Raw genomic sequence first — 12,563 nt, 5'->3', positions numbered from 1 at the left:
TCGTTAAGCAATTCGCGAAGTGTGCTCAAGTTCAAAGGCCATACCTTTACGTCGGTGAATATATACTGGTAAAAGCGAGCGAGTTGAACATGAATAATTAAAATCGAAAGAATAAAAGGAAGTAGTTGTCCTGTGCTTGTCCTCCCTGTTTTATTCTTTCGATTTTAAAAATATATACATCCTTTTCTTTTCCTTTTTTTTTCTTTTTTTTTTTTTTTTGTGCGGCTGATAGATTTTCAATACTTTGTTTTGAACGGGCCACGGAAGCATTAGCAACAGTGGCACCAAGTGCACGAAGCTGAGAATAAAATCTGGCCGGAACGCGCTGTTTCCTGGGCATTTTCATAAAAAACTTAATATTCTTATTTTGTTTTGCTGAAGTATTACAGCAAATAAAGCTTTCTCAATAACCAAACAAACCAAGTACTTTTTTTGTTCTAGTGTGATCTGGTTTATATTAAGAATATAAGTTTCCAATTGATCTCCACCTTACGATGTAGGTAAATTTGCTTCGAATCTTTCTTTTATACTGTTTTCAGTGATTGGGTAGATTAAAGAATCCATTTCCCGTGCTCCAAAACACGTGGAAAAAAAATTACCTTTTTTAGGTAAAGTAATTTAAATAATATATATATAAATATATATATATATATATATATATTTGGTTTAAAGTTCAGAAGAAGAAACTGATTTACTTGAATTTTAAATATATATATATATATATTTTTTTTTTTTTTTATTGAGATGTACTAGTTATGTCGCAATACTGATCAAAAACAATTCCGGCGTTTTGTTTTGCAGTCACCTACTGCCTACCGGCAAACTCATTAGCGAAGAAAGGCGATTTCAACGTCCGAAAGAAGGCTGCTCAAAAAAGAAAGCACACCACAACTGTTATACTCAAACGTCGATTGTCCAGTGATTCCAAGTTCCATTATAGCTTCCCTTGCATTCATATTTGTAACTTTTTGTACCGTCGGAATCTTTCTTCACGAAGTACGGACTGCATGCCATACTGGTCCGGAAATATCATCGACGCGTACGATGGGGACGGAACGTCTTTGGAGGGATTCCTTCAACGAAATTGGCACTGCATACCCGCGAGTGTGGTATGGCATTTCAGTTCGTTCCATCGGCGCAAACATATGTAGGCGTTACTGGTACAAAAACAAAGGCAGAGCGCAAAGCGGCAGTGTAGAATATGTGAGCCATGCCAGCACTGTGGCAGACACGATGGGGAGACGAAATTCCTCGCGTCGTACGGCACGGGTTCATCGTTGCCGCTGTCCCACAAAACATCGGCAAGTTACAAAAATGAAAGACATTTACAAATCTCTGTAACGCAAAATTAGAGCACAACTCTTGAGGAGGAGAGGGTGTGCCCCCTCTCCTCCTTCTCCGTACTCTCTCCTCCTCCCGTCCTCCTCCCTCACTCTTCTGCTGCTCGTTCTCCCCTCCTTTATTGCTTCCCATCTCCTCCCCTCCTCTCCTCCACCTCCTCCATTCCTTTCCCTCCTCTTCCTTCGCACCTTTCCATCGTCCTCCTGCGTACCCTCCCATACTGCTCCTTCGTACCCTCCCCTCCTCCCACAGCTTCCCCGCTAAATTTTGCTGAAAAATTGATGCCCACGTGACCTCACCAACAATTCAATTCTCCGCTAAATTTAGCAGGCAATTGAATTGCTGTTAAGTACCATGACGCCAATTTTACCACTAAGGGCCGGTTGCACCAACGCCGCTTCCCTTAACCCAAAGCGGCACTTTCCTAAGCCGGCTTAGCGCCCTAAACCGAGCTCAGGTAAGCACGGGTTTAAATTCCGGTTGCACCAACGTTAAGCCGGCTTTACAGACGCGCCTCTAGCTAAACGCTGGATTTGCGTAGGGAATCTAGGGACAAACAGAGCGAACTAGGGAACGCTCAGAGGGACGAATACGATTGGCGGAGAGGAATCACGTGATGTCAAAAAAAAACAACTGCTGTAGTAGTTGTCGTCGGCGTCTGCTTTTTGCTGTATTTCTTCGGTGAGTAACAAATTGAAGGTCTCCAAATTCAACCATTTTTTCGTTTAACTTTCAATAACAGAAGTCAAAGCTTCAAATAAACACGAATGCTCTTTACATCTGTGATTGTGTGTTTAATATCGGTTGATAACGGGATATTTTGACAGTGGTAGTAGTTTTCGTGCTCACAGTTTGAGGTGAAGGAGCCATCGGGGGCCCCGAATCTCACCGAACGCGATAAGGACACTCTACTCGCTACATCGCTGAAGACAAAACAGCATCGATATAAGTAGGCAGGTAAGATGACTACTAATATCAAGTCAAGCCTGAGACCGATGAAGTTCAAAACAGTGACGAACTCGCCACGGCAGCTGCGAAAATGCCCGGAAATCGTCGAATAGAAGTCGTCGAAAGGTCAGGTCACGAGACCTTGTATCGACGGTACTCGTTGTTATCAGCAAGGTGACAGAACTACACTGTACTGTCGTTGAACATCCGCTGCAACCTCAAACGAACTTAAGTTTCACACTGTCGAGTTCAGAACAAAAAACTCCCACTAGTACATCACATCGTGCCGATAAGAACGGTCGTCTCTTCGCATCGCCTGCCCCAGCCTGCCCCGATGCAGCAATGAACGAATCTAACGTAGTAGTCGTTACGATTTGTCGTCGCCACGAATGAAAGATATAAAGCAAAATATTCCTAAAAATTCGCGATCACCAAAAAAGTTACAGTTTTCTGAAGCCAAGATTCTACTCGCGAGATTAGGAAAATTCATTGAAGATAGTCTCAAAACTCAGAAAACGAAAGAAATAGAATTTTCGTTGTTTTATTACTTAAAAGCGCCGCAATCTAATGCGAACGGCAGAGGTGTCCACAATCAGCTGATCGCCGAGATCATGTACTGCCACTATTCAACGCGCTGATCAAATTGAAGGATACGCGCTGCAAGTGTAAATAAACAAGGTGGTAAATGACAATACTTTACGGTTATGCGAAAATTAGTAAGTACATACGAATAAGCTCGTTGACAGAAGAACCAACGGGAAGACAGACGTGAGCCCCACGGACCCACAGCTCCGTACGCATCTCGGTTAGGGCTAACACGCCCTGAGAGTGGAGGGCCGATTTGAAAAGAGGCGTAGATAAACACTTCACGCGACAATATTTTGCATCCTTGTCACAATCGAAGGTCATTCCGTCGAAACTTTCACGCTGATGTAGTCTAAAACACTTTGTACAACCAATTTCGTCCACCGCGTCGACCGCGACAAACCAGCCTCCATGTTTTAAATCCAGGATTAAGAAACAACCAAAAGCAAAGCGCCCAATGTTGAGCGCTTAATTTAAGCGTAGTTTAGTGCTAGGTTGAGCGATAAGCGATTTTGGTGCAACCGAACGAAACCGAAACTTAGCTTAGGTTCCCGGCTAAGCTCCGTTTTGCGTTAAGCGGGGTTGGTGCAACCGGCCCTAAATCTAGCGGTGAAACTGAATTTGTTCATAGGTGACGCGACACCAAGTCATGGGACGCTATTTTGCCCGCTAAATTTAGAGGGGAAACTGAATTGGTGTTGAAGTCACGTGACGTCAATTTCTCCGCTAAATTTAGCAGGGAATTGCATTGCTGTGAGATCACGTGACATCAATTTTCTTGCTAAATCTAGCGGAGAAACTGAATTTGTTCATAGGTGACGTAATACCAAGTCATGTGACGCCTATTTCAGCACTAAATTTAGCGGAAAAACTGAATTGGTGTTGAGGTCACGTGAGGTCAATTTTTCCACTAAATTTCGCGGGAAATTGAATTGCTGTTGAGGTCACGTAACGTCAATGTTCCCGCTAAATCTAGCGGAGAAACTGAATTTGTTCATACGTGACACCAAGTCACGTGGCGTCATTTTCCCAATAAATTTAGCGGAGAAATTATCGTCACGTGACCTATGCACAAGTTCAGTTTCCTCGCTAAATTTTGCGGGAAATAGAGAGCTCTAGTATTACGTATAGCAGCAAACGCAAGCCCCCTACGTTAGCGTTAACGCTGCGTCCTCCACACTGCGCATGGGCCATACGTACGCACTGCAGCGAGCTATGCGTACCTACGCTCGCTATCGATTTTTGCGAGCGTACTAGCAGTCCCCTGGGTGCCATTCTCGCTGCTCTCGTCGCGCACGGGAGAGCGCGAGACTACTCCAGTTTGAAAAATGGCGGCGGCGAAGCAAACCAGTGGAAGTGCTACGCGCGTTGTACGGGTTCGCTTCATCATTAAAGATGACCTCAACCTTGTGGAAGAAATAGAAAGAAGAATAAGGGAAAAGGGCGAGGCTCGTGACGGGCGAGGACACGCGGAGTTCGGAGGTGGAGACAGACGAAAGAGCCGGTGCCGAGCAAGGCCTCCAACAGAAGACCCGGACCACTAGACAGCCATAACCCAGCCTTAACCCTTCATCGGACTCTGAACTTAAGTACAGATTAAACCTTTTCCCTGTGGTAGCCCTTCCCCGTGTGACTTCCTCAGAGCGAGCGGAACTCGGCCTGATCGGGCGGAATTGACAGGCGACCCAACCTCCTCAAAGAAATCAACGCGACGAACCCTTTCGAGCACTCACAAAGATGGGTGTCGATAGCCAAGAACCTTGGCGGCGCCGTCGAACCCAAAAAGTTGTTTACAGTGCGGTCGGTACGCGAGCGGCGCGAGTCGCGACCTATTGCTTCTTTTTTCCGAGCAAATGACCAGGCCAATATAAGCTAGTGAGGATTCCACAACACTCTGGAGCGAACCATAGATCGAACTGCTGGTCGCACAGTCCTAAAAAAAAGAAGCCAAAACACGTTCACAACAGGCAACTAGAAAGAGATTCACGCACTTCGTAGCAAAACGAGGAAATTCGCGGTGTTGGAATGGCTTAACCGAATACCCGCCTTGGATTGTTTGAAGCAGTGCGGAGGAGCACATGTAGATGGCGCTGCAAGTCTTTACGTATTAAGGCCTTATTACGTATGTGTTTGCCTTCCGCTATACTAAAAGTACGCATTCAACGCGCTCCGTAATGTTGCGTCGACAGCTTGCGTGCGTCGTACGCAGTGCTGACGCCAAGGGGTCTTCACGTTATTCTAAAACTCTCTAATTTTGATGTCACGGTACCTACAGAAAAATTCAGGTTCGCCCCTAAATTTTGCGGAAAAATTTGCGTCACGTGACCTACCTACCAATTTAGTAGTTTCCCCGCTAAATTTGGCGGGAAAATTGATATCACGTAACCAGACGTCACGGGACCTATTGACAAATTTAGGTTCCCCGCTAAATATAGCGGAAAAATGGACGTCACGTGATCTAGGCACCAATTCAGTTTCCCCGCTAAATTTGCCGGAAAAAAAAAACCACGACCGTAACATCATTTGGTCATCAACACTCCACATTCGCACCTTCTTCGGAAAACGGAACGACCTTGACGTCGTACTCGACGTCGTCCTAGAGGTCGTCCATGACGTCGTCCTAGAGGTCGTCCTTGAGATCGCTCTAGAAGTCGCCCTAAAGGTCATCCTAAACGCCGTCTTTGACGTCGTTCTAGGACGTCGTCCTCGACGTCGTCTCTGAGGTCGTCCTAGAGGTTGTCCTTGAGATCGCTCTAGAAGTCGCCCTAAAGGTCATCCTAAACGCCGTCTTTGACGTCGTTCTAGGACGTCGTCCTCGACGTCGTCTCTGAGGTCGTCCTAGAGATCGCTCTAGAAGTCGCCCTAAAGGTCATCCTAAACGCCGTCTTTGACGTCGTTCTAGGACGTCGTCCTCGACGTCGTCTCTGAGGTCGTCCTAGAGATCGCTCTAGAAGTCGCCCTAAAGGTCATCCTAAACGCCGTCTTTGACGTCGTTCTAGGACGTCGTCTCTGAGGTCGTCCTAGAGGTCGTCCTTGAGATCGCTCTAGAAGTCGCCCTAAAGGTCATCCTAAACGCCGTCTTTGACGTCGTTCTAGGACGTCGTCTCTGAGGTCGTCCTTGAGATCGCTCTAGAAGTCGCCCTAAAGGTCATCCTAAACGCCGTCTTTGACTTCGTTCTAGGACGTCGTCTCTGAGGTCGTCCTTGAGATCGCTCTAGAAGTCGCCCTAAAGGTCATCCTAAACGCCGTCTTTGACGTCGTTCTAGGACGTCGTCCTCGACGTCGTCTCTGAGGTCGTCCTAGAGGTCGTCCTTGAGATCGCTCTAGAAGTCGCCCTAAAGGTCATCCTAAACGCCGTCTTTGACGTCGTTCTAGGACGTCGTCCTCGACGTCGTCTCTGAGGTCGTCCTAGAGGTCGTCCTTGAGATCGCTCTAGAAGTCGCCCTAAAGGTCATCCTAAACGCCGTCTTTGACGTCGCTCTAGGACGTCGTCCTCGACGTCGTCTCTGAGGTCGTCCTAGAGGTTGTCCTTGAGAGCCGCACTTTAACACGCGAAGAGCGGCATGCGGCTCGCGAGCCGCAGCTTGGCCACCCCTGCTCTATACAATCTAACATCTTTGTACGTTATGCTGTCGGATAGGTCACGATTCTGTTGGTTGTTTCTAGAAACGCTGTCCAAGAAAAAGACGAGCTAACGCAAGTGACGCTGTCGTCACCGCATTTCCACTTCTGCGTGGCTGCCGAAGCTTCAGTGGACTGTCAAGGTGCATGGAGATCGATCTGCTCCAGAACAGGCGTCCGACCCATCTGCCTTCGCTGCTGTGCCGCTAGGATCGGGGTAGCTGGCAACCACTTCTTATGACGTCATCACGCGGAAATCGAGGGACCAATTTTTTTAGGACGCGACGACGGACAACACCTGTCGGAGACGCGTTCCAGACACGATAGTGGCGGTGTTCCTCGCTCTCGCTCGAAGACTGGCGCCTCCAGACGGGTACGATCATTGCGTCGGCAAAATCGGTCCCTCGATCTTAGCCTGAAATGGGTTCTTAAAATTGTCATCTTGTCGCCTGTCGCGATCCTGGTGGCGACGCAGCGGCGGAGGTGAATGCTGCAGGCACCTATTTTGCTGCAAGCCGCTCGGCTGCCAAACAGACAGTCGATGAAAACAAAAACGACACCGGACGGGACGCCCCGACCATATAGCGACCCTTGATCCGCTCGCCTTCGTCAGCATTTCTACAACCAAGCGCTAGCACCGCGACATCTTTCAGCTTTACAAGCCGGCTCCTATGGCCCAATTTACTGCCACTTCGGGACCATCTTCGATGCAGATCGGACGGTAAACGCGCGAGTCGAATGCGGGTTCCGAGCGTCGTAGATCGAAGACCGAACGACGTGCACAAAGAGCGGTGTTTCGATGCTTCGCAGAATCCTGGCCGAGTTCCAGACTCGCAAGGCGCACCGGGTGTGCGTGCGAGACAAGGACCTGCTCAAGTACCTCTTGGGCTTCGTGATGGTGGTGGCCGGCTACATGTCCGCCTGGACGGCAGTCGTCATGGACAACTGGGAAAAGGGCCACAGCATTCTAGAGGTGGCCGTCACGCCATCATCGTTGCGCTACCTGCTCTGCAGAGCCCTCTGGTGGGACTACGTCACCGAGTTTGGTGAGCCACGCCGTCGTCCTCCCGTCGGTGCAGCTGCTGTCATAGAATATAGGAGTTTCTCGCCTTGTTGCACGGACTGCTGGGGGAAAGGTTGTACAAAATATAGGTTTCTTGCATTGGAAATCTCCGGGTGCACTAAATTGGTTCAACCCTAGAGCATCCTAAAGATCCTAGCCAGATATGCCAATCAATTGCTCAATGTTTTTTATTAGAGTCAACGCATATTACATGTTAATGAAAAATTATCTGGGCCCATAACCAATTTCTGTAATTCGGGCCCATTTTAATAAAATATTACGATGACAGGCACTAGTATTGAAAACACTGAAAACCCTAACAAAATATTTAAGCAAATAGCTAGATAATGTAAAAAGAACGGCATGCATGCTATAAACTAACTCGGTCATATTGTCATGGTGACGAAAAATAATTATGCAATAAGCAAATGAGTGTCAAGAATATGTAAGACGTATCCAATTTACAAAAATATGATGCTTTAAAGAACTGTTAAAGTTATGGGAATACGTGTCTGAATATAATAAAGTATTTCAAATTTTAGTACCGCAGAATTTCAAAAGTCGCTGGTCATATAGTACGTTACGAGTTCGGGGAATGTCATAGTGCCCAGATCTGTTAAGGGCGAGACACATGCGCGAAAAATCCATCCGATCCGACGTCTGATCCGGCAGTACGACTGCCTAATCCGAAACATTTGGTCGCTTCAGACGTCGGATCGCCGATCCGACGTCTGAAGCGACCAAATGTTTCGGATATGGTGCGTCCAACGCGCCAGATAGTTTCGCACGGCCGACGGATTGTCAGATGCGTCCAGCCAATGACAGCACAGCTAGCGCGAACGCCATGATGACGTACTGACAAGAAATGAAGAAAACGGGACGGGCGACGGGAAGCCGGACGCGTGGATCCCGCTGACCCATTCGAGAAAGATGGCTTCGGGAGAGAATGCACGCGCTAACGAGAACGAGCTTCGAACTTCGCTCATGTGAGCTAAACCGTCAATCTGGGACCAGAGATCTGTGAACGCGGACCTCCGCTGGAGTGCTTGGATCTCATGGGTGGAGCCGAACGGATCGTCGTGTCGCATGAAAGGTCGGAAGCGTGTGTCTCAAACTGTCGCGTGCGGCGATTCGGAGCGGCGTTCGGACTGTCGGATCGGACGATTCTGCCGTCCATGTGTCTCGTGCTTTAGCTCTTGTTAGTCGACGGCCCTTTTTTAAAATGTTCGCTGGTAGAGGAATATTTGATTTTGTATACATTATAGTGATGTGGGTGCAGTCAAAAAGATATATGCAAATACGTACGTGTACTGAAGAACTGTCAGCGTCAAGCACTGTCGGACGTCTTGCTAATGCCATCTGGGTTTCTCTCTTGACACAATGCGTGATGTAAAAGATACTTAAACAATTACAATTGCGGTAACAGTTAATCATAATATCAAACGGGAAATATCAGTTATAACCAAATATACCTAATGATATAAAATATCAGAACAAAACTGTGAAAGCATGCATTATAAATAGTCTGTGAAAGACTTAAGGTCTAGGATTTCTCAATCCCTTCTACGGACTGTGATGTACTAAGACGTGAAATGAAAGCAGATTGAACTTTGCAAATGATTGGGGTCGAGCGTGCCTCTCAGATCTGGCAAGACTGGTTCAACTTTGTAGAGGGGTAACTTAGCCTCTGCAGTAGTACCGCTTGCACGTATCCTCAACGTGCATCATGAAGTAGTGATTACACGACCGCACGCCGACACTGTATGCTCATATTAACAGCAGCAGATGTGAGGATTGTACAATATCACAAAAAAAAAATGCGCAGTTATTTGTTTTTAGACATTTTAGTGAAAACCCCGAGACTGAGGTAATGACAGACGACGACAAGGAAGAGAAAGGGAGAACGTCTCAACGTTATCTGTACGCAGGTTTTGTGGTACGGTGCACAATATTGAAGAAATTAAAACTATTCACTTCTCTCTAACCATGGCTAAATCATAGCACATAATACGTAGGAGTACAGGGAATGCCATTTATCACGATGATTGTCTTATCAAGTCTTTCTCTCCCTCCCCCATCTCTTCCTCTCTCTCTCTCTCTCTCTTTCTTTTTTTTTTTTTTTCCTTGTTTTACAGGGGAAGCGCTATTCATGCTTCTGGGCATCTACCTAGCCTATTGTATACGCAACGCCAAAGTTGAGTGCTACACAGAAAAATGGACTCTCTGCTGCTCTGTTTACATCGAAACCCTGTTTTCCCTTAGTATGTACATAATTCGGTAAGTCTACAACCTCTCCATTCAGTTACTGCAAGTTAGCCGCAGAATTGCTGTCGAATCTGTGTGTGGATGCTTTCAGAGCTACGCGCAATAAATGTTAGTGTAAGTCGTTTAACAGCGATGAGGTATTTCGGAAACCTTCTGAGTTCCTTAATAATTCCTCAGATGAAAATGTGCTGCATCGATTATACGTATTATGGCCCATACGTTTGACACGCATTTCTATCTCAGTTTCGTTTAATAAAGCGCAAATACCTTGTCATGAAAGAAAACTCTGCAATTTTTACGCAATATTCCGAAAAAAACATTATTTACTCGGGACGGTGTGCAAAATAGATGCCAGTTTTAGCCGCAAATTCAGGGACCCAGCTTCAGTCCTCGCAAAATCAAAGGAAAATTATTTTTAAGTAAATCTATTATAAATATTAGGTGTTCGTTAACTAATGATTCGACATAACATTGAACATGTTAAATAAAAACATGTATTTTTATTTATTTTTTAATTCGCGATGAGTTAGATAAACACTTAAAATAAAGAGTGGCATATCAGAAGTTTCTTAAATTATTTTGATTAGGTGGAGATGTTTTCCATAATATTTGTCCAAGCGTGCGATAACACAATAAACGAACTCAACGTCAGCGTACTTGTCATTGGAAAGTCCAGACTTAGGAATCCTTTTCTAGAAGATTTACAGTTAGATCTTGCGTCTGCTCCGACTGTTTGGTGAGGAGTACTTACATTATTATTGGTGCCGCAGTACGACTGTTAATGCATGACTCGGATGCACTCTTTAAGCTGTGCATCATTCAATAAAACTACACCAACGGCGAATCACTTCGTGACCTTCATTTTTTTATTTTCTTATTTTTTGCACGTTATCAAATGATGCCGAGCGCTGAAGAAATTCGGCGAAACGTTCCGCTCCCCATCCTTTGCCCTAGAGCCTATCAATAAGCTGCGCTCCAGATTAACTACCCTTCGGCCATCTTGTTGCTAAATGTTATGGTTAACAGTTACCCGAATCTTTATCTGAAATCGCAGTAAACGGTATTACGTCCTTTAGAATTTTTAAAACAGTCCGCGAGGGACAGCGCTCTTTAATGTCGCCCGATTCACCTCATACCGTATCTCAAAAAGACGCAATTTCGAATGGTATAACGTTCGCCAAAAATTGAGTCCGCTCTGCTGCACTAAGCAACAAAATGGCGGTTTCCACAAGAAAATCGGGCTATGGAATGCAGATAATATAAGCATACCTTATTTAGTCGCTCTAGTTAAAACTACGGTGCCTGGAACGCGTGTCCGACTGCTTTGTTTACCGCGTCCCAAAAAGTGGTCCCTCGATTTCCGCCTGATGACGTCGTAGAAGTGTCATGCTGTCGATGACCGCGATCCTGGCGGTTTCACACAGCAGCGGTGGTTGAAGTGGCGGACGACTATTCTGCTGCTGGTCGCACTGCAGCTTGACGGTCTACGGATAGCCTCGTCAGCCAGTAGTTGAGACGCTGCGACGACACTCGCATTCGCTCGTGCTTTTTTGCCGTTCGAGCAGCCAACTGCCAGGATGGCGATATCCTACAGCGTGACACTCCGGCTTTTCTGACGTCATTTGTTGCCACTTCGGGTCCACTTTTGAAGTAAGAGCGGGATAGCACGTGAAACAAACCAGCTGGAGGCGCGTACTAAGCACCATTATTCGACCTAACTTAAGACTAACGTGACGTGAACGCTGTCCTTCCGCTGCACTCTTATTTGTTTATCGACGCTGAATTTTATTAATACCTATGCTATAGCCCTTCTAAAGCCCCCCCCCCCCTTTTTTTTTCTCTAAAAAAAAACGCTTAAACATTGCTGTTTCCTTTTCTTCATTTTCTTTCAGGCACGCACTGGCAGCCGTTCTCGAACCGGACCACGTTTTCCTTCTATACTTCGTCCGCTGCCATTGCACCGTCACTCTCATTCTCTTCCTCATATTCGCTCCAAAAGTAAGTCAATCTGGAAGGTCTTCCCACTCCATACTTAATTTGCGACCTATAAAAACGCTGTTCTTAGTTCGCTGCGAGTAAAATTGCGTCATTCAGGAGACTAATGACTGTTTTAGAGCGCAGCTCTTAGGCGCCCGTCTCCGCCTTGAGCGGCGTCGGCGTAACCGCGCGGAGCATTATGCGAAATGTCCCATAATGCACCAGGTGGGACCCTCGTGATGTCACGTGGGACGTCACGAGGGTCCCGCGGGGAATGGGAAATGTCCCATAATGCACCGCGCGGGAACCTCGTGACGTCACGTGTGAAGTCACGAGGTTTCCGCGTGGTGGCATTATGGGATATTTCCCATGATGGAGGAGAAGGGAAGAGGGGATAAGGAGGAGGGGAGGAGCTTGAAGGATGAGGGGAGGAGGAGGACGAGGAGGAGGGGAGGGGGAGGAGTAGCAGGGAGGATGAGAAGGAGAAAGGAGGGGTATGCCCTCCCCTCAGTACCCTTCCCTCCTTTTCCTCAAGGGAGTCCCTCTAATTCGGCGTTACAGTGAATGTTGTAAACGTCTTTCATTTTCTTTTTATACTGTACGTAGGTCTTCAGTTGCGCTTGTTATTCTCACTGCCTGTTTTTCCCTCGTCATTTTTCTTCCACCTACGCTGAGCTGGCGTTAGAAAACGTAAGACTATGTCGGCTCTTTGTTTTACGTATTTTGGGCGTATAACTCATTGAACGCTGGTTGCACAAACTTT

At 46.6% G+C, this 12,563-nt stretch overlaps 1 protein-coding gene across 1 annotated transcript in view; it reads left to right on the top strand.

Moving 5' to 3' along the window:
- The window catches only part of LOC8036209 (probable G-protein coupled receptor 158), a 229,250-nt gene that overhangs the window by 205,232 nt on the left and 11,455 nt on the right, over nucleotides 1-12,563 (top strand). Inside the window, exons 7-9 of the mRNA XM_029991980.4 lie at nucleotides 7,306-7,541; nucleotides 9,694-9,835; nucleotides 11,716-11,821. Of these exons, the coding sequence (XP_029847840.2) occupies nucleotides 7,306-7,541; nucleotides 9,694-9,835; nucleotides 11,716-11,821 (484 nt within the window). The remainder of the gene's footprint in view (nucleotides 1-7,305; nucleotides 7,542-9,693; nucleotides 9,836-11,715; nucleotides 11,822-12,563) is intronic.

This window comes from Ixodes scapularis, unplaced genomic scaffold (genome assembly GCF_016920785.2).
Source record: "Ixodes scapularis isolate PalLabHiFi unplaced genomic scaffold, ASM1692078v2 PGA_scaffold0__279_contigs__length_252992795, whole genome shotgun sequence".
NCBI classification, from domain to species: domain Eukaryota; kingdom Metazoa; phylum Arthropoda; class Arachnida; order Ixodida; family Ixodidae; genus Ixodes; species Ixodes scapularis.
The sequence above is the reverse complement of the archived record's forward strand: the minus strand, read 5'-3'. Positions and strand labels throughout refer to the sequence as shown.